This window comes from Pecten maximus, chromosome 1, assembly GCF_902652985.1.
Source record: "Pecten maximus chromosome 1, xPecMax1.1, whole genome shotgun sequence".
Taxonomy (NCBI): Eukaryota; Metazoa; Mollusca; class Bivalvia; order Pectinida; family Pectinidae; genus Pecten; species Pecten maximus.
The window spans coordinates 22,438,831-22,466,296 of record NC_047015.1 but is presented as its reverse complement, the minus strand read 5'-3'; the positions used below and the strand labels follow the sequence as shown (position 1 = coordinate 22,466,296).

Below are 27,466 nucleotides of genomic sequence, written 5' to 3'. Positions count from 1 at the left end.
TATCACAGTAACTGAAGAATTTACACAGGATTGTCCACCCTGTCAGAGTACCAACTCTAGATGCTTAAGGCTCAGCGTGGATATGTAACCTATACTATTTCTAACAATATTTCGTTGATATGTGTACATGTATATACAATGAAGTGACTATAAAACTGCTAATACTAAACATATAACAGGAATTTTGCTTGTCCGTACACTTTAAGGTCTACGGCTAGAATGACAATATTTCGCAGGCCTACGCAAACCTACCTATCCTCGCACGTGCTTACAATGTGTTGTACACTCATTGGATCATAATTCATGGAAATACCTGAAGTACGTTCCTATAGGACAAATATTTTCTGCTATTCTCCGAAACACAGAAAACATTTCAGTCCTCTATATACTAGATGATATACGAGATGATATATGAGATGATATTGAATGGTTCCCTGTTAAATATGCATAGCACAAGTATGTCAGAATATTAATATTTTTATGAGTGTGAAGCACAAGACTCAGTCAAAAAATATTGGTACATGATGTATATTCTGTTATACAAGAGAAATATGTGTTATATTTAATGTGAAACTATTCATTTCTACTGATTTCATTTCTTAAGATGAGAAAATAGAAACCAAATCTATGTGTGCGAGCAAATTATACAGCTGGAGACGTTTTCAAATGTCAATTCTCAAAGCAATCTTGGAAAAAGACGGAAATCCCCAATGGGAACTTAAAGATTAATTAACATGTACACAGCAATTTATTCTTGTTAAATGTGTCACATAATAGTGATGTTTAGGTACCTAAATGTGTCGATATTAGAGTTACAAAGGGATTGATCACAATAAAATAAATCAGTTCTGAAACAAGAGATCCCAGAGGGATCTTGGCGCCCACCATTGAATGATCTTCATAGATTCCATGTCAGATTGATCTTTTCTCTACTTTTCCCTTCATTTTACTAATCTGTGCAAATTGAGACATCCCTCCAGTACTTTTCAAACAAGGGAATCCTAGCTATATAAGAAATTTGAGATTTCACGATAATGGCTGTTTGTTTGCCAGGTTGTTTTCAGGACAGATACAAGGGACCAAGGGGAACCTACTTATGAAATTTGAGAAAGATCCATTCAGTACTTTGAGAAATAGAGATAATAAACTTCAATTGTCAAAATCCAAGATGGCGGTCTGTCGGCCATATTGTTTTCCAATTGATCTCAAAATGCAATAAGCATAACGAGGCACCAAGGGGAACCTCCATATGAAATTTGAGAAAGATCCCTTCAGTACTTTCTCACAAAATAGCGATAACAAACTTCAATTGTCAAAATCCAAGATGGCTGCCTGTCGGCCATGTTATTTTTAGATTGGTCTCAAAATGCAATATGAATAACTAGGCACCAAGGGAAACTTACATATAAAAATTTGAGAAAGATCCCTTAAATAGTCTCTCAGAAATAGTGATAACAAACTTCAATTGTCAAAATCCAAGATGGCTGCCTGTCGGCCATGTTGTTTTCAGATTGGTCTCAAAACGCAATATGAATAACTAGGCACCAAGGGAAACTTACATATGAAATTTAGGAAAGATCCATTCAGTACTTTCTCAGAAATAGTGATAACAAACTACAATTGTCAAAATCCAAGATGGCTGCCTGTCGGCCATGTTGTTTTCAGATTGGTCTCAAAACGCAATATGCATAACTAGGCACCAAGGGAAACTTACATATGAAATTTCAGAAAGATCCATTCAGTACTTTCTCAGAAATAGTGATATCAAACTTAAATTGTCAAAATCCAAGATGGCTGCCTGTCAGCCATGTTGTTTTCTGATTGGTCTCAAAACGCAATATGCATAACTAGGCACCAAGGGAAACTTACATATGAAATTTCAGAAAGATCCCTTTAATACTTTCTCAGAAATAGTGATAACAAACTGCAATTGTCAAAATCCAAGATGGCTGCCTGTCGGCCATGTTGTTTTCAGATTGGTCTCAAAACGCAATATGCATAACTAGGCACCAAGGAAAACTTACATATGAAATTTGAGAAAGATCCCTTAAATACTCTCTCAGAAATAGTGATAACTAACTTCAATTGTCAAAATCCAAGATGGCTGCCTGTCGGCCATGTTGTTTTCAGATTGGTCTCAAAACGCAATATGCATAACTAGGCATCAAGGGAGACCTACATATGAAATTTCAGAAAAATCCATTCAGTACATTCTCAGAAATAGCGATAACAAACTTCAATTGTCAAAATCCAAGATGGCTGCCTGTCAACCATGTTGTTTTCGGATTGGTCTCAAAACGCAATATGCATAACAAGGCACCAAGGGAAACTTACATATGAAATTTCAGAAAGATCCATTCAGTACTTTCTCAGAAAGAGTGATAACAAACTTCAATTGTCAAAATCCAAGATGGCTGCCTGTCAGCCATGTTGTTTTCCGATTGGTCTCAAATCGCAAATTGCATAACTAGGCACCCAGGGGAACCTACATATGAAATTTCAGAAAGATCCATTCAGTACTTTCTCAGAAATAGTGATAACAAACTTCAATTGTCAAAATCAAAGATGGCTGCCTGTCGGCCATGTTGTTTTCAGATTGGTCTCAAAACGCAATATGCATAACTAGGCACCAAGGAAAACTTACATATGAAATTTGAGAAAGATCCCTTAAATACTCTCTCAGAAATAGTGATAACAAACTTCAATTGTCAAAATCCAAGATGGCTGCCTGTCGGCCATGTTGTTTTCAGATTGGTCTCAAAACGCAATATGCATAACTAGGCATCAAGGGAGACCTACATATTAAATTTCAGAAAAATCCATTCAGTACATTCTCAGAAATAGCGATAACAAACTTCAATTGTCAAAATCCAAGATGGCTGCCTGTCGGCCATGTTGTTTTCAGATTGGTCTCAAAACGCAATATGCATAACTAGGCACCAAGGGAAACTTACATATGAAATTTCAGAAAGATCCATTCAGTACTTTCTCAGAAAGAGTGATAACAAACTTCAATTGTCAAAATCCAAGATGGCTGCCTGTCAGCCATGTTGTTTTCCGATTGGTCTCAAATCGCAAATTGCATAACTAGGCACCCAGGGGAACCTACATATGAAATTTCAGAAAGATCCATTCAGTACTTTCTCAGAAATAGTGATAACAAACTTCAATTGTCAAAATCCAAGATGGCTGCCTGTCGGCCATGTTGTTTTCAGATTGGTCTCAAAACGCAATATGCATAACTAGGCACCAAGGGAAACTTACATATGAAATTTCAGAAAGATCCATTCAGTACTTTCTCAGAAATAGTGATAACAAACTTAAATTGTCAAAATCCAAGATGGCTGCCTGTCAGCCATGTTGTTTTCTGATTGGTCTCAAAACGCAATATGCATAACTAGGCACCAAGGGAAACTTAAATATGAAATTTCAGAAAGATCCCTTAAATACTTTCTCAGAAATAGTGATAACAAACTTCAATTGTCAAAATCAAAGATGGCTGCCTGTCGGCCATGTTGTTTTCAGATTGGTCTCAAAACGCAATATGCATAACTAGGCACCAAGGAAAACTTACATATGAAATTTGAGAAAGATCCCTTAAATACTCTCTCAGAAATAGTGATAACAAACTTCAATTGTCAAAATCCAAGATGGCTGCCTGTCGGCCATGTTGTTTTCAGATTGGTCTCAAAACGCAATATGCATAACTAGGCATCAAGGGAGACCTACATATTAAATTTCAGAAAAATCCATTCAGTACATTCTCAGAAATAGCGATAACAAACTTCAATTGTCAAAATCCAAGATGGCTGCCTGTCGGCCATGTTGTTTTCAGATTGGTCTCAAAACGCAATATGCATAACTAGGCACCAAGGGAAACTTACATATGAAATTTCAGAAAGATCCATTCAGTACTTTCTCAGAAAGAGTGATAACAAACTTCAATTGTCAAAATCCAAGATGGCTGCCTGTCAGCCATGTTGTTTTCCGATTGGTCTCAAATCGCAAATTGCATAACTAGGCACCCAGGGGAACCTACATATGAAATTTCAGAAAGATCCCTTCAGTACTTTCTCAGAAATAGCGATAACAAACTTCAATTGTCAAATTCCAAGATGGCTGCCTGTCAGCCATGTTGTTATCCGATTGGTCTCAAAACGCAATATGCATAACTAGGCACCAAGGGGAACCTTCATATGAAATTTGAGAAAGATCCCTTCAGTACTTTCTCAGAAATAGCGATAACAAACTTCAATCGTCAAAATCCAAGATGGCTGCCTGTCGGCCATGTTGTTATCCGATTGGTCTCAAAACACAATATGCATAACTAGGCACCAAGGGGAACCTTTATATGAAATTTGAGAAAGATCCCTTCAGTACTTTCTCAGAAATAGCGATAACAAACTTCAATTGTCAAAATCCAAGATGGCTGCCTGTCGGTCATGTTGTTTTCCGATTGGTCTCAAAAAGCAATATGCATAACTAGGCACCAAGGGGAACCTACATATGAAATTTGAGAAAGATCCCTTCAGTACTTTCTGAGAAATAGCGATAACAAGAATTGTTTACGGACAGAGGGACGGACGGACCACGGACCACGGACGCAGGGCGATTTGAATAGCCCACCATCATCAGATGGTGGGCTAAAAAAGTAACTGAAGAATGATGCACTGTATTTCTCACTTACTTCACAGAGTTATCCGGCTGTTGCTAGGGAAAAGATTAATTGATCTTAGACAGCTGGCATGTGCTATATGACGCTGCTCACAATAACGTAACGTCATGATTTTAAATGATGACGTCATAAATTTTGATGCACATTCCAAGAATCATTGAAGATGGCGCGATGAAAAACTTTCATAAAAACTTAATTTGGTTGCAAGTATGTGAGAAAAATAATCAAACATGGGTCTGTTCCACGAACAAGGATATCTCAACCCTTGTGTAAGAGTTCAGCTGGCCAGCGCTCGGCAAGCCTCATGCTGACTGGCCAAACTCTTACACAAGGGTTGAGATATACCTGTCCACGGAACAGACCCATGTTAGATTCTATTAATCTACGACTCACCTGAGATGGGTTAGTTTTCCCAGACACTTTGGTGTGGCCATCACAAAACAGTCAGTGTTCGCACGCTGTAGTACCGGCCTCTTCTCATCAGCGATGTAGCGAGGAGGTGTCTCACTCTGTTCCCCTGTCAGGATGATGGAGACCTTGGCAGTTGTTCCTTTAGAAATAATGTAAGGTTTATAACCATCATGATGCATCCATAAAGAAAATCTTCAAAACAACAAACAAGCAAATAACTTTATAATAATATAGAACATCCAGCCTCTTCTAAGATCATGATTTTAATTAGGTCTGGTTTACACAGATTTTTTCAGAGAAATACTGAGGCCTACTCATACTGAAGTCATATATCCAAGGGGCCTCACAGGTTTTTTCAGAGAAATACTGAGGCCTACTCATACTGACGTCATGTATCCACTGGGCCTCACAGGATTTTCCCATCCGATGGTTTCACCTTGGATATAGATTATAACCTCATCTTGTAGTTATCATTTCTACAGCAATTACAGTTACATATTAAGCTATAAGTAGTTAGCCAAACACATTAGTTTGTCCCTATAAATCCCGTTGTTTATTCCAGTGTGTTGTTTACATGTTTCAGCTCTAGGGGAGCCATCATCAGAACAACAACTCAAAACAATGTATCGTGACGTCATGTATACATATGTGAGCATCAAATCTGGTGCTGTCATAATGGAGTACACAAGATATCGGCAATCTACCAGTAATTTTGGTGGAAAAAACAAACTTCATATTTTGAAACCATGAAGTACATGCATATAAATAATAAGTGATGAAGTGAGAATCATAGCAAGCTTCATATACTGATGTTGAGCTTAGAGAAAGTGATCAAATAAAGTTATTGGAACAGATTATTAACCCTAATATCATATAAGGAAGGATGTAATTTATGGAAGATTCATTGAGACAATTCTACCTAACATAACAAAATTAATTAGTTTTTTACGTTGAGGGACGTTGTGCTTCCAACCCCACATAGTGATAGTTACATATTGTAAGATGCGGGGACACAGTGAGCAGGCAGTGGGACCATCACTAAGACAGCAGCATGGCACCCTTCAGCTCAGATCATCATTTAGGGTACATAGTGGGTATGTGACACAACCTTGGGGTACATAGTGGGTATGTGACACAGCCTTGGGTACATAGTGGGTATGTGACACAGCCTTGGGTACATAGTGGGTATGTGACACAGCTTTGGGGTACATAGTGAGTATGTGACACAACCTTGGGGTACATAGTGGGTATGTGACACAGCCTTGGGGTACATAGTGGGTATGTGACACAGCTTCAGGGTACATAGTGGGTATGTGACACAACCTTGGGGTACATAGTGGGTATGTGACACAGCCTTGGGGTACATAGTGAGTATGTGACACAACCTTGGGGTACATAGTGGGTATGTGACACAGCCTTGGGGTACATAGTGAGTATGTGACACAACCTTGGGGTACATAGTGGGTATGTGACACAGCTTTGGGGTACATAGTGGGTATGTGACACAACCTTGGGGTACATAGTGGGTATGTGACACAGCCTTGGGGTACATAGTGGGTATGTGACACAACCTTGGGGTACATAGTGAGTATGTGACACAACCTTGGGGTACATAGTGGGTATGTGACACAGCCTTGGGGTACATAGTGGGTATGTGACACAGCTACTATAAGTCTATGAATATGTCAGAAGTGAGAGCAGAAAGCTCATAGCAACCATAACTAGACAAAGCTTCAATAACTTCCAAATCATAGAATGCCTTTCAAGCACTGTATGAAAATTTAAATGGGTATTTTTAATCGCCATACAGGCCCCATAGTGAATATGTGACATAGTTTTAGGGTACATAGCGGGAATGTCACACAACCTTGGGGTACATAGTGGGTATGTGACACAGCCTTGGGGTACATAGTGGGTATGTGACACAGCCTTGGGGTACATAGTGGGTATGTGACACAGCCTTGGGGTACATAGTGGGTATGTGACACAACCTTGGGGTACATAGTGGGTATGTGACACAGCTTTGGGGTACATAGTGGGTATGTGACACAACCTTGGGGTACATAGTGGGTATGTGACACAGCCTTGGGGTACATAGTGGGTATGTGACACAACCTTGGGGTACATAGTGGGTATGTGACACAGCCTTGGGGTACATAGTGGGTATGTGACACAGCCTTGGGGTACATAGTGGGTATGTGACACAGCCTTGGGGTACATAGTGGGTATGTGACACAACCTTGGGGTACATAGTGGGTATGTGACACAGCCTTGGGGTACATAGTGGGTATGTGACACAGCCTTGGGGTACAATAGTGGGTATGTGACACAGCCTTGGGTACATAGTGGGTATGTGACACAGCCTTGGGTACATAGTGGGTATGTGACACAACCTTGGGGTACATAGTGGGTATGTGACACAGCCTTGGGTACATAGTGGGTATGTGACACAGCCTTGGGTACATAGTGGGTATGTGACACAGCTTTGGGGTACATAGTGGGTATGTGACACAGCCTTGGGTACATAGTGGGTATGTGACACAGCCTTGGGTACATAGTGGGTATGTGACACAGCTTTGGGGTACATAGTGGGTATTTGACACAGCCTTGGGTACATAGTGGGTATGTGACACAACCTTGGGGTACAAAGTGGGTATGTGACACAACCTTGGGTACATAGTGGGTATGTGACACAGATTTGGGGTACATAGTGGGTATGTGACACAGCCTTGGGGTACATAGTGGGTATGTGACACAACCTTGGGGTACATAGTGGGTATGTGACACAGCCTTGGGTACATAGTGAGTATGTGACACAACCTTGGGGTACATAGTGGGTATGTGACACAGCCTTGGGGTACATAGTGAGTATGTGACACAACCTTGGGGTACATAGTGGGTATGTGACACAGCCTTGGGGTACATAGTGAGTATGTGACACAACCTTGGGGTACATAGTGGGTATGTGACACAGCCTTGGGTACATAGTGGGTATGTGACACAGCCTTGGGGTACATAGTGGGTATGTGACACAGCCTTGGGGTACATAGTGGGTATGTGACACAGATTTGGGGTACATAGTGGGTATGTGACACAGATTTGGGTACATAGTGAGTATGTGACACAACCTTGGGGTACATAGTGAGTATGTGACACAACCTTGGGGTACATAGTGGGTATGTGACACAGCCTTGGGGTACATAGTGGGTATGTGACACAACCTTGGGGTACATAGTGAGTATGTGACACAACCTTGGGGTACATAGTGGGTATGTGACACAGCCTTAGGGTACATAGTGGGTATGTGACACAGCCTTGGGTACATAGTGGGTATGTGACACAGCTTTGGGGTACATAGTGAGTATGTGACACAACCTTGGGGTACATAGTGGGTATGTGACACAGCCTTGGGGTACATAGTGAGTATGTGACACAACCTTGGGGTACATAGTGGGTATGTGACACAGCTTTGGGGTACATATCATGGAGGTAGGACCTACTTAGTTGTGCAAATGCTCTATGACTAATAATATATTATCCATCTATAACATAATGTAGATTTCTATATAATATGACTACCATGAACATAAACCTGTTAATATCATGCAACTGTTATTATCACATACCTGTTAATACCATACATGTAGCTGTTAATATAAAATGACTTCTAACGATACATGCCTGTTACCAGGTAATTGTTATCATGAAATGGTTACCAGAACACATACCTCTTACTATTATGTGATTGTTATTACAAGAGGCCCAATGGGCCTGTATCACACTTGGCTCTACAGCAAATTTGAAGTTGATTGAGGTCATTTCTGCAGATACTATGTTAATTACCACTTTATTCAAATATCAGAGTAAGCTAGGTTATTTATGTCAATAAATTTTCTAGTCCTTCATTAAAGCATACTATTGGCCTAATATCAGGTCGCAGTGACTTTTGGCTATCACAAAATCATTGTTTAAAGATTTAACCCTATTTCACCCCTGTGAACTTGAATGTAGGCCAAGGTCATTCATTTGAACAAACTTGGTAGTCCTTCACCTCAGCAAGCTACAGGCCCAATATCAAGTCCCTGGGCCCCTAGGTTATTGAGAAGAAGTTGTTTGAATATTATAGCCTATTTGACCCATGTGACCTTGAATGAAAGTCAAGGTCAATAATTCAAACAAACTTAGTAGCCCTTCATCCCAGCATGCTTCAGGCCCCAATATCATGTCCCTGGGCCTCTTGGTTATTGAGAAGAAGTCATTTGAAGATTATAGCCTATTTGACATATGTGACCTTGAATGAAGGCCAAGGTCATTCATTTGAACAAACTTCGTAGCCCTTCACCCTAGCATGCCACAGGCCCAATATCAAGTCCCTGGGCCTCTTGGTTATTGAGGAGAACTTGTTTTAAGATTATAGCCTATTTGACCTTTTGACCTTGATTGAAGGTCAAGGTCATTGTTTTGAACAACTTGGTAGCCCTTCACCCCAGGATGTTACAGGTCTAATATTAAGTCCCTGGGCCTTTTGGTTATTAAGAAGAAGTTGTTTAAATGAAAAAGTTGATGCCAGACAGACGGACGGACGAACGATGGCCGCCACACCACGGCATAAGCTCACTTGCCCTTTGGGCAGGTGAGCTAATAAAATGGTTACCAGAACACATACCTGTTAATATCATGTGATTGTTATCATAAAATGGCAATCAGAACACTTACCTGTTAATATCATGCAGATGCAGATTTTATTATAAAATGACTATCAACAACCCATACCTGAAGCTTTGCGTGATCCTGTAAACACCAGGAGTTCATACAGGTATTTATCCCTGGGATCATTGTCAGGGAGAGGGGAGGCACCCGCCTGAAGAGGAGACATACAGACATCATAAATAAGATATGGAAGTATGGAAAATAGCGGAGGAAATTCATAGATTAACATGGAGGAGTAAGGTAGTAATATACAGATCATACAGAGTGAAATAGATTAATGTGGAGGAGTAAGGCAGTAATATACAGATCATACAGAGTGAAATAGATTAATGTGGAGGAGTAAGGCAGTAATATACAGATCTTATAAAGTGAAATAGATTAATGTGGAGGAGTAAGGTAGTAATATACAGATCATACAGAGTGAAATAGATTAATGTGGAGGAGTAAGGCAGTAATATACAGATCATACAGAGTGAAATAGATTAATGTGGAGGAGTAAGGCAGTAATATACAGATCATATAAAGGAGTGAAATAGATTAATGTGGAGGAGTAAGGTAGTAATATACAGATCATACAGAGTGAAATAGATTAATGTGGAGGAGTAAGACAGTAATATACAGATCATATAAAGGAGTGAAATAGATTAATGTGGAGGAGTAAGACAGTAATATACAGATCATACAGAGTGAAATAGATTAATGTGGAGGAGTAAGGCAGTAATATACAGATCATACAGAGTGAAATAGATTAATGTGGAGGAGTAAGGTAGTAATATACAGATCATACAGAGTGAAATAGATTAATGTGGAGGAGTAAGGCAGTAATATACAGATCATACAGAGTGAAATAGATTAATGTGGAGGAGTAAGACAGTAATATACAGATCATACAGAGTGAAATAGATTAATGTGGAGGAGTAAGGTAGTAATATACAGATCATACAGAGTGAAATAGATTAATGTGGAGGAGTAAGGTAGTAATATACAGATCATACAAAGTGAAATAGATTAATGTGGAGGAGTAAGGCAGTAATATACAGATCATATAAAGGAGTGAAATAGATTAATGTGGAGGAGTAAGGTAGTAATATACAGGTCATACAGAGTGAAATAGATTAATGTGGAGGAGTAAGGTAGTAATATACAGATCATACAGAGTGAAATAGATTAATGTGGAGGAGTAAGGTAGTAATATACAGATCATACAGAGTGAAATAGATTAATGTGGAGGAGTAAGGCAGTAATATACAGATCATACAGAGTGAAATAGATTAATGTGGAGGAGTAAGGTAGTAATATACAGATCATATAAAGGAGTGAAATAGATTAATGCAGTAATATACAGATCATACAGAGTGAAATAGATTAATGTGGAGGAGTAAGGTAGTAATATACAGATCATATAAAGGAGTGAAATAGATTAATGCAGTAATATACAGATCATACAGAGTGAAATAGATTAATGTGGAGGAGTAAGGTAGTAATATACAGATCATATAAAGGAGTGAAATAGATTAATGTGGAGGAGTAAGGCAGTAATATACAGATCATATAAAGGAGTGAAAAGTTACCTACCATAATAAAGTCTTTCTTGTCCTTCTTGCGTGCCCAGATGAGGAGGAGGAGATACAGACACATGATAGACACCATGGTGGCAAATATGACCGGGTTCTCATTAAGTTTGGTGAAGGCCGAATCATTCAGATTCATAGTGTTCATGGGAACACTGAAGCCTGCACCAAAGGCTGTCATGTGATTACTGAGGCAGTGGATTTTATCCGGCCGAGTCAGGGGACCAACCTGTCAATTTAAGTTTTATATGTTTGTCCTTTGTCCAAAAATAAAGCAAAGTGAGAAGGGATACATAGATATATCCCATGCCCCTCATCAATAAAACCTAAGTGAGTAGGGGCTCACATTGATAAAGCCCACCCCCTTCATCAACAAAATGAATCAACCCAGAAGTTCAACAGATATCTTGTACACAATCTTTTCTTATTTCAGAAGTGGTCTAGTGTGACCTTTGACCTTTAACTGACCAATGACCACCAAATGATCTAAATCTGTTGAGAGTTTCCTGAGATATCGTGTACATTGAAGGACGGATGGACGAACACAAGGAAGCACAAAGTGATCATTACATACCCCCTCTAAGTGGGGGATATAATTAATAGCGTTAAAAGTTAACATTTAAGTGTTTTAAAATTGTTAACATTAACAAACAAAAAGCATCTAAATTTGTGATCACCCACAAATCAACGACTCATGAAATGGTAATTTTATGAAAACCATATTAAGGCGCCAAGAACATTTTTATACAGATTTTACGGTATACTGATTTCTTTAAAATTCCCTTCAGCATTCTCAGGAATAAAAACAGCTCAGCTCTATAGGGGACATCCAAATAGATAAACACTTACATAAACACCTTTGTCACTCCAGGACTCGGTCGCTTCATCAAAGTATATACAAAACGCAGAGAACAGCTTCATAGAATAAACTGACTGGAGATAGGTTCCTGGAGGGACAGTGGTAACCGGAACGGTAGTGGTAGTAACAACGGCACCATTTTTTGACTTCTTTTTTTTACAATTTTTCCCTTTACATTCAGTAGTTGTTGGAGGTAGAGTTGTGGTTGTTGTAGTGGTTGTTGTAGTGGTGGTTGTTGTAGTAGTTGTATTAGGAATGCCTGTCCCATTGCCACTACTAAGTAATGTGAATGGGTCCTCTCCCTCAATTAGGTGCTTCACCCCAATATAGTAAATGGTCGACTCATTCCTGTTACAGTAGATAACTGATTCAAACTATTGTTGTAACTCTAGCAATAATATTATTTTATATTTACGTGTCCAGTCAGTAAACTTACTAACTGAGATTTAATGAACTAGCGATTGTTTTTTGTGAACAAAAACATATATATCTCCCTTTGAAAATATACTTTGATTTTGAAACAGCTGTCTTCTTGTCAATGTGGTAATGTATACTCCACTAACAAAATGTTTGTTACGGCCTGAATGTGTGTAGTTTGATAAGCACGTCATGTAGAATGTTTGTTACGGCCTGAATGTGTGTAGTTTGATAAGCACGTCATGTAGAATGTTTGTTACGGCCTGAATGTGTGTAGTTTGATAAGCACGTCGTGTAGAATGTTTGTTACGGCCTGAATGTGTGTAGTTTGATACGCACGTCTTGTAGAATGTTTGTTACGCCCTGAATGTGCGTAGTTTGATACGCACGTCTTGTAGAATGTTTGTTACGGCCTGAATGTGTGTAGTTTGATAAGCACGTCATGTAGAATGTTTGTTACGGCCTGAATGTGTGTAGTTTGATACGCAGGTCTTGTAGAATGTTTGTTACGGCCTGAATGTGTGTAGTTTGATACGCACGTCATGTAGAATGTTTGTTACGGCCTGAATGTGTGTAGTTTGATAAGCACGTCTTGTAGAATGTTTGTTACGGCCTGAATGTGTGTAGTTTGATAAGCACGTCGTGTAGAATGTTTGTTACGGCCTGAATGTGTGTAGTTTGATACGCACGTCTTGTAGAATGTTTGTTACGCCCTGAATGTGCGTAGTTTGATACGCACGTCTTGTAGAATGTTTGTTACGGCCTGAATGTGTGTAGTTTGATAAGCACGTCATGTAGAATGTTTGTTACGGCCTGAATGTGTGTAGTTTGATACGCACGTCTTGTAGAATGTTTGTTACGGCCTGAATGTGTGTAGTTTGATACGCACGTCTTGTAGAATGTTTGTTACGGCCTGAATGTGTGTAGTTTGATACGCACGTCTTGTAGAATGTTTGTTACGGCCTGAATGTGTGTAGTTTGATACGCACGTCTTGTAGAATGTTTGTTACGGCCTGAATGTGTGTAGTTTGATAAGCATGTCTTGTAGAATGTTTGTTACGGCCTGAATGTGTGTAGTTTGATACGCACGTCATGTAGAATGTTTGTTACGGCCTGAATGTGTGTAGTTTGATACGCACGTCATGTAGAATGTTTGTTACGGCCTAAATGTGTGTAGTTTGATACGCAGGTCATGTAGAATGTTTGTTACGGCCTGAATGTGTGTAGTTTGATAAGGCGGTCATGTAGAATGTTTGTTACGGCCTGAATGTGTGTAGTTTGATAAGGAGGTCATGTAGAATGTTTGTTACGGCCTGAATGTGTGTAGTTTGATAAGGCGGTCATGTAGAATGTTTGTTACGGCCTGAATGTGTGTAGTTTGATAAGGAGGTCATGTAGAATGTTTGTTACGGCCTGAATGTGTGTAGTTTGATAAGCACGTCATGTAGAATGTTTGTTACGGCCTGAATGTGTGTAGTTTGATAAGGAGGTCTTGTAGAATGTTTGTTACGGCCTGAATGTGTGTAGTTTGATAAGCACGTCATGTAGAATGTTTGTTACGGCCTGAATGTGTGTAGTTTGATAAGGAGGTCATGTAGAATGTTTGTTACGGCCTGAATGTGTGTAGTTTGATAAGGCGGTCATGTAGAATGTTTGTTACGGCCTGAATGTGTGTAGTTTGATAAGGAGGTCATGTAGAATGTTTGTTACGGCCTGAATGTGTGTAGTTTGATAAGGCACGTCATGTAGAATGTTTGTTACGGCCTGAATGTGTGTAGTTTGATAAGGAGGTCATGTAGAATGTTTGTTACGGCCTGAATGTGTGTAGTTTGATAAGCATGTCATGTAGAATGTTTGTTACGGCCTGAATGTGTGTAGTTTGATAAGCACGTCATGTAGAATGTTTGTTACGGCCTGAATGTGTGTAGTTTGATAAGCAGGTCTTGTAGAATGTTTGTTATGGCCTGAATGTGTGTAGTTTGATAAGCACGTCATGTAGAATGTTTGTTACGGCCTGAATGTGTGTAGTTTGATACGCAGGTCATGTAGAATGTTTGTTACGGCCTGAATGTGTGTAGTTTGATAAGCACGTCATGTAGAATGTTTGTTACGGCCTGAATGTGTGTAGTTTGATAAGGCGGTCATGTAGAATGTTTGTTACGGCCTGAATGTGTGTAGTTTGATAAGCACGTCATGTAGAATGTTTGTTACGGCCTGAATGTATGTAGTTTGATAAGCACGTTATGTAGAATGTTTGTTACGGCCTGAATGTGTGTAGTTTGATAAGCACGTCATGTAGAATGTTTGTTACGGCCTGAATGTGTGTAGTTTGATAAGGAGGTCATGTAGAATGTTTGTTACGGCCTGAATGTGTGTAGTTTGATAAGCAGGTCATGTAGAATGTTTGTTACGGCCTGAATGTGTGTAGTTTGATAAGGAGGTCATGTAGAATGTTTGTTACGGCCTGAATGTGTGTAGTTTGATAAGGGAGGTCATGTAGAATGTTTGTTACGGCCTGAATGTGTGTAGTTTGATAAGGAGGTCATGTAGAAAGTTTGTTACGGCCTGAATGTGTGTAGTTTGATAAGGAGGTCATGTAGAATGTTTGTTACGGCCTGAATGTGTGTAGTTTGATAAGGCAGGTCATGTAGAATGTTTGTTACGGCCTGAATGTGTGTAGTTTGATAAGGCGGTCATGTAGAATGTTTGTTACGGCCTGAATGTGTGTAGTTTGATAAGGAGGGCATGTAGAATGTTTGTTACGGCCTGAATGTGTGTAGTTTGATAGGGCAGGTCATGTAGAATGTTTGTTACGGCCTGAATGTGTGTAGTTTGATAAGGAGGTCATGTAGAATGTTTGTTACGGCCTGAATGTGTGTAGTTTGATAAGGAGGTCATGTAGAATGTTTGTTACGGCCTGAATGTGTGTAGTTTGATAAGGAGGTCATGTAGAAAGTTTGTTACGGCCTGAATGTGTGTAGTTTGATAAGGAGGTCATGTAGAATGTTTGTTACGGCCTGAATGTGTGTAGTTTGATAAGGAGGTCATGTAGAATGTTTGTTACGGCCTGAATGTGTGTAGTTTGATAAGGAGGTCATGTAGAATGTTTGTTACGGCCTGAATGTGTGTAGTTTGATAAGGAGGTCATGTAGAATGTTTGTTACGGCCTGAATGTGTGTAGTTTGATAAGGAGGTCATGTAGAATGTTTGTTACGCCCTGAATGTGTGTAGTTTGATAAGGAGGTCATGTAGAATGTTTGTTACGGCCTGAATGTGTGTAGTTTGATAAGGAGGTCATGTAGAATGTTTGTTACGGCCTGAATGTGTGTAGTTTGATAAGGAGGTCATGTAGAATGTTTGTTACGGCCTGAATGTGTGTAGTTTGATAAGGAGGTCATGTAGAATGTTTGTTACGGCCTGAATGTGTGTAGTTTGATAAGGAGGTCATGTAGAATGTTTGTTACGGCCTGAATGTGTGTAGTTTGATAAGGAGGTCATGTAGAATGTTTGTTACGGCCTGAATGTGTGTAGTTTGATAAGGACGTCATGTAGAATGTTTACAGGTACTCACATTTTGAGTTGTTTGTTGGACAAGAAACATGTGTATCTGTCTGGAGTATCCGTGACATAGTCAAGTCTGGAGACTGTGTCGTTCTCGTAGTTGGTGTTATCCATGTAGGACACGAGATCAGCCAGATCGTTGTCAGAGAGAGGCAGGGTACAGTTAAAGTCAAAGTCCGTGATTGTGGGAGACTCACCAGCTCTGTAACATAAATACAGGACATTGTTTTCCCATTGAATATAACATATATTTCAAACATTTGTGAAAAATATTGACATACTCTAGATCTGTCAAACTTTTATATGATATATTCAATGGGACACCATTCAATTTTCTATTTATATAAATTTTTAAAGAAACAAACAGAAAAAATATAAACATTGAAAAGTTGTGGGAATCAGAAGCATAATCTGAGAAATTCTTACCAAAAACCGTAGGGCCTCGTGGTCAGTCTACTCTTACCAAAAACCGTAGGGCCTGGTGGTCAGCCTACTCTTACCAAAAACCGTAGGGCCTGGCAGTCAGTCTACTCTTACCAAAAACCGTAGGGCCTGGTGGTCAGTCTACTCTTACCAAAAACCGTAGGGCCTGGTGGTCAGTCTACTCTTACCAAAAACTGTAGGGCCTGGCGGTCAGTCTACTCTTACCAAAAACCGTAGGGCCTGGCGGTCAGTCTACTCTTACCAAAAACCATAGGGCCTGGCAGTCAGTCTACTCTTACCAAAAACCGTAGGGCCTGGCAGTCAGTCTACTCTTACCAAAAACTGTAGGGCCTGGCAGTCAGTCTACTCTTACCAAAAACCATAGGGCCTGGTGGTCAGTCTACTCTTACCAAAAACCGTAGGGCCTGGTGGTCAGTCTACTCTTACCAAAAACCGTAGGGCCTGGCGGTCAGCCTACTCTTACCAAAAACCGTAGGGCCTGGTGGTCAGTCTACTCTTACCAAAAACCGTAGGGCCTGGTGGTCAGTCTACTCTTACCATAAAACGTAGGGCCTGGTGGTCAGTCTACTCTTACCAAAAACTGTAGGGCCTGGCGGTCAGTCTACTCTTACCAAAAACCGTAGGGCCTGGCGGTCAGTCTACTCTTACCAAAAACCATAGGGCCTGGCAGTCAGTCTACTCTTACCAAAAACCGTAGGGCCTGGCAGTCAGTCTACTCTTACCAAAAACTGTAGGGCCTGGCAGTCAGTCTACTCTTACCAAAAACCATAGGGCCTGGTGGTCAGTCTACTCTTACCAAAAACCGTAGGGCCTGGTGGTCAGTCTACTCTTACCAAAAACCGTAGGGCCTGGCGGTCAGCCTACTCTTACCAAAAACCGTAGGGCCTGGTGGTCAGTCTACTCTTACCAAAAACCGTAGGGCCTGGTGGTCAGTCTACTCTTACCATAAAACGTAGGGCCTGGCGGTCAGTCTACTCTTACCATAAAACGTAGGGCCTGGCGGTCAGTCTACTCATTCCAAAAACCGTAGGGCCTGGCGGTCAGTCTACTCTTACCTGGTAAGTTCTGTTTGCATAACTGTTGTCAAATTATAATATTTTTCCGAACTGCAATTTATATTTGCAGAAGAGCAGCAAAATAACCACCAATTCTACTTTCATTTCATTTTGATCTGGACCAAAAAATTGTCAGATTCCTTTCAGTGAGAAAAAAAGCAATAGTGATGGTATAAGCAGTGCTATTATCAGTTTTTAACAAGTTAAGTTCATCCTTCATCGATCCCTTGAAGTCTGGGTTGTTCCTGATAAAGATGTGGTAAATGACGGGCGTGTCTCCAGGTATACATACCTGATAAAGATGTGGTAAATGATGGGCGTGTCTCCAGGTATACATACCTGATAAAGATGTGGTAAATGACGGGGTGTGTCTCCAGGTATACATACCTGATAAAGATGTGGTAAATGACAGGTGTGTCTCCAGGTATACATACCTGATAAAGATGTGGTAAATGACAGGCGTGTCTCCAGGTATACATACCTGATAAAGATGTGGTAAATGACAGGTGTGTCTCCAGGTATACATACCTGATAAAGATGTGGTAAATGACGGGGCGTGTCTCCAGGTATAAATACCTGATAAAGATGTGGTAAATGACGGGGGGTGTCTCCAGGTATACATACCTGATAAAGATGTGGTAAATGACGGGCGTGTCTCCAGGTATACATACCTGATAAAGATGTGGTAAATGACGGGCGTGTCTCCAGGTATACATACCTGATAAAGATGTGGTAAATGATGGCCGTGTCTCCAGGTATACATACCTGATAAAGATGTGGTAAATGACGGGGCATGTCTCCAGGTATACATACCTGATAAAGATGTGGTAAATGACGGGGTGTGTCTCCAGGTATACATACCTGATAAAGATGTGGTAAATGACGGGGTGTGTCTCCAGGTATACATACCTGATAAAGATGTGGTAAATGACGGGGTGTGTCTCCAGGTATACATACCTGATAAAGATGTGGTAAATGACGGGCGTGTCTCTAGGTAAACAAACCTGATAAAGATGTGGTAAATGACGGGCGTGTCTCCAGGTATACATACCTGATAAAGATGTGGTAAATAACAGGTGTGTCTCCAGGTATACATACCTGATAAAGATGTGGTAAATGACAGGTGTGTCTCCAGGTATACATACCTGATAAAGATGTGGTAAATGACGGGGTGTGTCTCCAGGTATACATACCTGATAAAGATGTGGTAAATGACGGGGTGTGTCTCCAGGTATACATACCTGATAAAGATGTGGTAAATGACGGGTGTGTCTCCAGGTATACATACCTGATAAAGATGTGGTAAATGACGGGCGTGTCTCCAGGTATACATACCTGATAAAGATGTGGTAAATGACGGGCGTGTCTCCAGGTATACATACCTGATAAAGATGTGGTAAATGACAGGTGTGTCTCCAGGTATACATACCTGATAAAGATGTGGTAAATGACGGGGCGTGTCTCCAGGTAGAAATCTGTAATAGTCTGGTTGGTGTCATTTGAGGGAAACATTATGTGATCTTCCACATCTGACAAGTTGAACACTTGATTAAGGTGTATATGGAGGGAGGCACTTGATTGTATAGTAACCGAGTGTATCACCATAGCAGCATTCCACTCCTTGGTAGTACTTTGGACTGAGGAAACATTTTGATCATGCCCCGTTCGGTCCATAAACAGATCAAGGTACTGGGGAAGGTTGTGGATTTGTGCATCTCCACCTGTGTCGTTTTTCATGGAGAGATTGATAACATCGCTGGTGACTTTTGTAGCCTGGCTTTGAGTGGAATTAACTGCTGTATACAGATTAAATGATGTCTTAAATGCCTGTCATAAGAAAAAGAGTAAAAATAAATAATTACCATATCCTTCAATTCCAACATGAACTTTTCAATTATGGTATGACTAATATAAACATCATTGGTAGTGTATGTTAGATGATACAGTAGGAAGTTAATACACAGAGAAACCCATTCACAATAAAAAAATTCATTTGGTATTTGTGATACAATACCCAACAAATGGCCTGGCTATAGACACTTAATATCTTTATCCTCAATTCCTTCCCAGCTCATTCCTCATCTTACATCTATCCTTTCCTTCCTCAAGCCAGATAAAATGACAAAGAAGTGATCACCTCTTCCTTTGAATCTCATTCTTCTACAAAGAAACTGACAAAGAACTGCTAAGGAATAAGGTCTGGTAAACTTGCATAAAATTGAAAATTTACCAAAATTTCTGCAAAAGTTGTTGATGAGTTTCCATCTTCTCCAAACATTGACTGAGACTTTGGCATGACAACAGAGGTGTGGCCCAAACCTATATCTAAATCTGTGGGGGAAAGACAATCATAAGGTAGACATCATTACATGGTGGTACTCAAGGTCCACTCAAATCCAATGCCATGTATATATAACAATAGATAGAATGATTGGAGAACCTGTCACACCATCAAGGTACAGGCCCATCATTACAGTTTCATTGCTTTTAAAAGTTTTCAACACAATATCCTCTCACATTGAATAGGGATTAAAATTTGTATGTACAAAAATGAAGTAAAGACAATAACAATGCCATTTGATTTTGAATTAGGTGACCTAAATCTCCTTGCTTTTTTGCCGGGGCTAAAGAGCTTTATTAACTCTGGTTGTCCAAAGGAAATCTTAACTTTAGTAAGGCTGAGTATTGAGTTTAATTAATTCTTGTGATTCAAGAGAAATCTTAACTTTAGTAAGGCTGACTATTGAGTTTAATTAATTCTTGTAGTTCAAGAGAAATCTTAACTTTAGTAAGGCTGAGTATTGAGTTTTTAAAATTCTTGTAGTCCAAGGGAAGTCTACGATTTGTTGAGACAGAGATTTTACTTACCATCACTGATTTCTGAACTTAACTTACTGTCATTAATGTCCGATGTTAGAGCTTTGTTGAGGATGAGATCAAGTTTGTTTGTATGGAAGGTGGAGTTCCTCTCCCCTGCAACCTTCCTTCCTGACACAGTACCTGCCAAATTCCTTATGGCACTCTCAAAGGCCTGGCATCTTTGTTTTGCCTACAAGTCAATATTTCATTTTTACTAAACCACACACATGTCCATAACAAACATTATAGATAACATATTAAATTTAACTCCTATATTAAGGGTATACTCCTAGGATACTACGTATCAATAGCTCCATCTGTTAGAGTAGAGAGTTCTGTTGGAAGCCTGATTGGATTCTATATTGGTACATTACGAGAAACAACATGTCCTTTTCAATATCACACTAAAAATATGTTCAAATCCAAAAACAAATACTTATTTTTGCATTATTGTTTGTTTGCATTTTTCAAAACTTTAAATATAGCATATGAGCATAACATCATTCAACAATACATAGGTAACAACATCATACAACAATACATAGGTAACAACATCATCAACATCATACAACAATACATAGGTAACAACATCATCACCATCATACAACAATACATAGGTAACAACATCATACAACAATACATAGGTAACAACATCATACAACAATACATAGGTAACAACATCATACAACAATACATAGGTAACAACATCATACAACAATACATAGGTAACAACATCATACAACAATACATAGGTAACAACATCATACAACAATACATAGGTAACAACATCATACAACAATACATAGGTAACAACATCATACAACAATACATAGGTAACAACATTATACAACAATACATAGGTAACAACATCATACAACAATACATAGGTAACAACATCATACAACAATACATAGGTAACAACATCATACAACAACACATAGGTAACAACATCATCACCATCATACAACAATACATAGATAACAACATCATACAACAATACATAGGTAACAACATCATACAACAACACATAGGTAACATCATCATCAACATCATACAACAATACATAGGTAACAACATCATACAACAATACATAGGTAACAACATCATACAACAATACATAGGTAACATCATCATCACCATCATTCATTTTCAGGGATTTTGTTAATAATAACAGTAACGAAAATACATTGTATACAAAATTGATAAAGAGCACAAATAACGTTAATGTGCTTTACATTTTATGATTATCATTCTGGTATCACAAAATGTACAGAAGCACATTAACCAACATAGGACGGACACATGAATCTATGACTGGTATCAGCCAGGTAGCCAGGTGTTGTCAGTGGTTTTTCTGTGGATGGTTAATGAGTGCATTATACAAAGCATAGAGCAATACAATACCATAGTCCCAATGAGAAGTAACAAAGGAAGTCTTAATAAACTGGCAGATACATCAAATGTTTCTGATCTGGTGATAACAGGAACTTGTTTGTTTACCTGTTTCTCCATGGGCTATCAAAGCAAATGTTATGGAAAGGCTGAATAACGCACCCTTTCTTTCTGCCCTAGAATGACTGTCTGCTGTACAACATAGTCCACATCTGTCATCACTGGGGATAAAGTGGGCGAAGATTCTGTGGCATTTGCTGCAGCAGCCAGGGCAGCAAGGTACTCAGCTTCTAACACAGAAAGGGCATTATCTGCTGTGTCAACGGCCTTACTGGCTGCATGGGCAAAATTTACTGTTGGGGACAAAAAAAATACATGTCATATAGGCCTGACTGTCTACTTATAATATACACATACAAATTATTCAAACCTCACTGCATGTCCTTTTTCAGTGTGATTTTTGGCAAAATATAAGTGTCAATATAAGAAACTTGTTATCGACAAATATATCATTTTGACTTTTGACAGAAATATCAACAAAAATATATTCTGAGTAATGCATATTCTATACTATACAATCATGCAACACCTCCAGTTTATGCAAGTGATGGTCAACTTACTATACATATATATGTCATAACTCTTCAATACTATATACATGTATGTACACCTATCAACCTCTTAATACTGTAAGCTATATATAATTCAACAATGGTACATCTTTATCTTAATTGTTCAATACATACTATATTTCTATTAGCCATTAAACATTGTTTCAATATATATACATGTACGCATTTTCTAAAATGTTACTATTATGTATACCAAATCATTGTCACCCTTGATGCACTTTTCAAAAAATGATATTGTGTTGCTGTAAAACTGTATCTATAATTGATGTTTTTTTTCTATGTATTTCATGTACTTATAATATGCAAAAGAATGAATAAAAAGATTTTAAAACTAAAAACAAAATTCTGAGTCATGGTTGATACGTATCTATTGACATACAATTAAATATTTAGGGGTGGAAGCCTTACCAGCAACACTGAACAAGTCTGTAATCATCTCCTCAAGGTCATCCGCTGATAGATCCTGGATCAGGCTTGTACCCAGATCAGACTGGTAGTTCACTAATAATGTTACTGCCTGCTCCTGTAACCAAAAAAAATACCATGTAACAGGTAATAATATACAGTAAGGCAGCTGACACAGACATATGTATTATGAACCTGTGCCATGACATACCTGTTATATTTTGTACCTGTGCCGTATGACATACCTGTTATATTTTGTACCTCTGCCGTATGACATACCTGTTATATTTTGTGTGTGTGCCATATGACATACCTATTATATTATGTACCTGTGCTGTATGACATACCATATATATTATTTACCTGTGCGGTATGACATACTCGATATATTTTGTACCTGTGCCATATGACATACCTATTATATTATGTACCTGTGCTGTATGACATACCATATATATTATTTACCTGTGCCATATGACATACCTATTATATTATGTACCTGTGCTGTATGACATACCTAATATATTTTGTACCTGTGCTGTATGACATACCTGTTATATTATGTACCTGTGCCGTATGACATACCTGTTATATTATGTACCTGTGCTGTATGACATACCTGTTATATTATGTACCTGTGCCGTATGACATACCTGTTATATTATGTACCTGTGCCGTATGACATACCTATTATATTATGTACCTGTGCTGTATGACATACCATATATATTATTTACCTGTGCGGTGTGACATACCCGATATATTTTGTACCAGTGCCATATGACATACCTATTATATTTTGTACCAGTGCCGTATGGCATACCTGATATATTTTGTACCTGTGCCATATGACATACCTATTATATTTTGTACCTGTGCCGTATGGCATACCTATTATATTTTGTACCTGTGCCGTATGGCATACCTGATATATTTTGTACCTGTGCCATATGACATACCTGTTATATTTTGTACCTGTGCCATATGGCATACCTGTTATATTATGTACCAGGGATTAATCTAGAATTTAGGGGAAACTACCCTTTTTGGACAATAGGGGAAAATCAGTTTAAACATCACAAAGTCTCAGTTTTTGGCTTTAAAAACACATTTTCAAAGTAAAAACAACAAATAGTTAATAAGGAAAGCAAATCTGGAGTATTTGGGAATATTATTGCCATAAAAATGAGGGAAAATACAATATTTCAGTGAATTTAACAGAAGCCTGAGGGGAAAAATGGAACAAAATCCTGAGTGGAAACTACCCATAAACAGAAGTAAAAAAAATCCCTAGATTGATCCCTGTGTACATATGCCATATGACATACCTGTGCCTCTAGTGAGATTTCATCCTCTTTTAACGAGAGTTGTGCTAGACAGGAGGCTAGGTTATGCATTTCTCGAGCTGTTGGAGGTCGCACACGAGCAAGGGCCTCCACACCCTGAGTACGTGTCTGAAGAGACATCAGAATTGATAACTTACACAAGTTCATGTTGGAGATTAATGAAATTGTTTTACATATCTACAAAGATGAAAAATGATAAAAAAAATCTTAAAGTTGTTATCAGGTTAAACAGGTGTCTCCAAAATCACCAATCAATGAAATCATTCAAACATTACAGTAAACTAGTCTGTGTTGTAATAATCAGAACATTATGCTACCATACAACCCTGTTATGCATTGACTTAAGCATGTTCACACTCAAACTCGTTATGATAATGTAACCAGACATTTCCTACAAAGCATGTACCCAGTCATTCCACTGCCAATCTGAACCTAATACCTCCAAATCTGTTTCAATAATATGAAATCAGAGTATATTCTGACTGAGTCACAAGAATCTGAACACAGTTCAGTACATACATTGATCCTGTTTTGTAGTTTGATTTCATTTTCCTGGGCTATCAGGTCAGCAACAGCAGCAGCATCCATTTCTGTTACATTTACGGGACCCATGGCTACAAAACAAACACAAATATTGTTGATTATCCCAATGGGACCCATAGCTACTAAACAAATATTACCTGTTATATTTTGTACCTGTGCCGTATGACATACAAAATTGTACCTGTTATATTATGTACCTGTGTCATATGACATACCTTTTATATTTTGTACCTGTGTCATATGACATACCTGTTATATTTTGTACCTGTGCGATATGACATACCTGTTATTTTTAACTGTAGATTATCACAACCCCGTATTTCTAAATTTCTGCGGTGACCCCATTCTAAATAAGCTTACCTGTTGTTATGGAATCACATACTATTATACTATGAAAGAAATTATTACAGTTGCTTTCTTTCCTGGTTTAAAGCCATTAAGAATGTTTATTTGGTATAAACTTTGGTGTGAATCCCTTAAACCCAGTGAGAGTCATATCTAGTATTTCATTCATTGTACATAATGATTCCTTATAAACCACCAGCCACGTAACCTCAGGTGAAGATCCGAGCTGTATGCACTCACTACCCATTTCTCTTTGTGTTTTTTGGGCCGCTGAGAAATGGACGAGCCTGTGCTGTCATGGTTGTAACCTTGATCAAGACACTGTACCACATGTTCAGTGAGGTATTCACCAATTACTACTGTAGGAAGACCCTGCCTCAAAATGATCCTGGCTGTTTACAGGGTGACAGAAAACAAACAATCCTTATCAACTATGAAAATTCTCAATGTTCACACAGAGCAAACATTCCTTGTTATACAGTTGTAACAGGAGAGGAGAAAATGTAGCGGCCAGACCGGGGTTCGAACCCAGGACCCCCGAACACTAGCCGGATGCTCTACCAATTGAGCTACCTGGTCACCGATGATTGACCCAGTCCAGTCATGTCATGCACCTACCTCCATTTCCCCCCCCCCCCCCCCAAGTCTTCGCATGAGACACATGAGACCTTTATACCATGAGACCCTTATACCACCACCATGGGTATTTTAGTTGGGCGCCAATTTTGTAACAGGAGAAGGAGAAAATGTAGCGACCAGACCGGGGTTCGAACCCGGGACCTCCGAACACTAGCCAATTGCTCTACCAATTGAGCTACCTAGTCACCGATGGTGGACCCAGTCCAGTCCCGCCACACAGTATCAGTTTACCATCAATATAACATTGCCGTAAGTTTCTCAATTGATCACTCACTTGTAGTGGACATGATGTCACCAGAGGAGGACGTTGTTATAGAAGGATCATCAGACTCATCATTTAGAAATTTGCCAATAACATTAAGTACAGGTGCCACCTCCATGCCTGCTGCAACAGTGAGGGTCTGTAATATCCCCTCAGGCTTGGTGGCATTGGAAAGGATCTCCGACATCTCTTCAGGAGTTTGAGGTGGAAACACCTACAATACAAAATATGTATGCTCATATTGTCACAAAGAATTAACAGTCAGGCTGTCTACATCCATAAATAATAGTACCCTGTAACTATCCTATAGAAAAGACAAATTCACAACTGGAGAGGAAAGATCACTTCAGTGAAACTATAAGAGCAGAGACTCATGGGTTTCCAATGATGACCAGAACCTTACCGTAATATCTGTAGTTACACCAGAACCTTACCGTAATATCTGTAGTTACACCGGAACCTTACCGTAATATCTGTAGTTACACCAGAACCTTACCGTAATATATGTAGTTACACCGGAACCTTACCGTAATATCTGTAGTTACACCGGAACCTTACCGTAATATCTGTAGTTACACCGGAACCTTACCGTAATATCTGTAGTTACACCAGAACCTTACCGGTATATCTGTAGTTACACCAGAACCTTACCGTAATATCTGTAGTTACACCAGAACCTTACCGTAATATCTGTAGTTATACCAGAACCTGACCATAATATCTGTAGTTACATCTGAACCTTACCGTAATATCTGTAGTTATACCAGAACCTTACCGTAATATCTGTAGTTATACCAGAACCTTACCGTAATATCTGTAGTTATACCAGAACCTTACCGTAATATCTGTAGTTATACCAGAACCTTACCGTAATATCTGTAGTTATACCAGAACCTTACCGTAATATCTGTAGTTATACCAGAACCTTACCGTAATATCTGTAGTTATACCAGAACCTTACCGTAATATCTGTAGTTACACCAGAACCTTACCGTAATATCTGTAGTTATACCAGAACCTTACCGTAATATCTGTAGTTACACCAGAACCTTACCATAATATCTGTAGTTATACCAGAACCTTACCGTAATATCTGTAGTTGCATCAGCAAAGCCACCACTACTGTCATAGGCCCTCACTATGATAGTCACTCTATAGTTGTTAGCTGGTAGGCCATCAGGTATGGGAGGGTCATACCCTTCAGTGCTGGGGGAGTCTATTCAACAAAATCCAAGATGTATCTAAGACCCATATACATCTATCTTCCCCATGCATCCTATTCCATACATGACTTCTATTCACTATATCATTCAAAATTTATTTATAAGTTATTGGTACAA

At 39.1% G+C, this 27,466-nt stretch overlaps 1 protein-coding gene across 1 annotated transcript in view; it reads right to left on the bottom strand.

Moving 5' to 3' along the window:
- Positions 1 to 27,466, bottom strand: part of LOC117334517 — a 48,217-nt gene that overhangs the window by 14,152 nt on the left and 6,599 nt on the right. Inside the window, exons 6-19 of the mRNA XM_033894229.1 lie at positions 27,212 to 27,342; positions 26,139 to 26,340; positions 24,857 to 24,951; positions 24,320 to 24,445; positions 22,995 to 23,109; positions 22,117 to 22,307; positions 20,599 to 20,752; positions 19,934 to 20,034; positions 19,133 to 19,530; positions 16,215 to 16,406; positions 12,217 to 12,574; positions 11,372 to 11,596; positions 9,860 to 9,947; positions 5,069 to 5,225 (exon numbers count right to left, since the gene is read on the bottom strand). Coding sequence (XP_033750120.1) covers positions 5,069 to 5,225; positions 9,860 to 9,947; positions 11,372 to 11,596; positions 12,217 to 12,574; positions 16,215 to 16,406; positions 19,133 to 19,530; positions 19,934 to 20,034; positions 20,599 to 20,752; positions 22,117 to 22,307; positions 22,995 to 23,109; positions 24,320 to 24,445; positions 24,857 to 24,951; positions 26,139 to 26,340; positions 27,212 to 27,342 — 2,533 coding nt within the window. The remainder of the gene's footprint in view (positions 1 to 5,068; positions 5,226 to 9,859; positions 9,948 to 11,371; positions 11,597 to 12,216; positions 12,575 to 16,214; positions 16,407 to 19,132; positions 19,531 to 19,933; positions 20,035 to 20,598; positions 20,753 to 22,116; positions 22,308 to 22,994; positions 23,110 to 24,319; positions 24,446 to 24,856; positions 24,952 to 26,138; positions 26,341 to 27,211; positions 27,343 to 27,466) is intronic.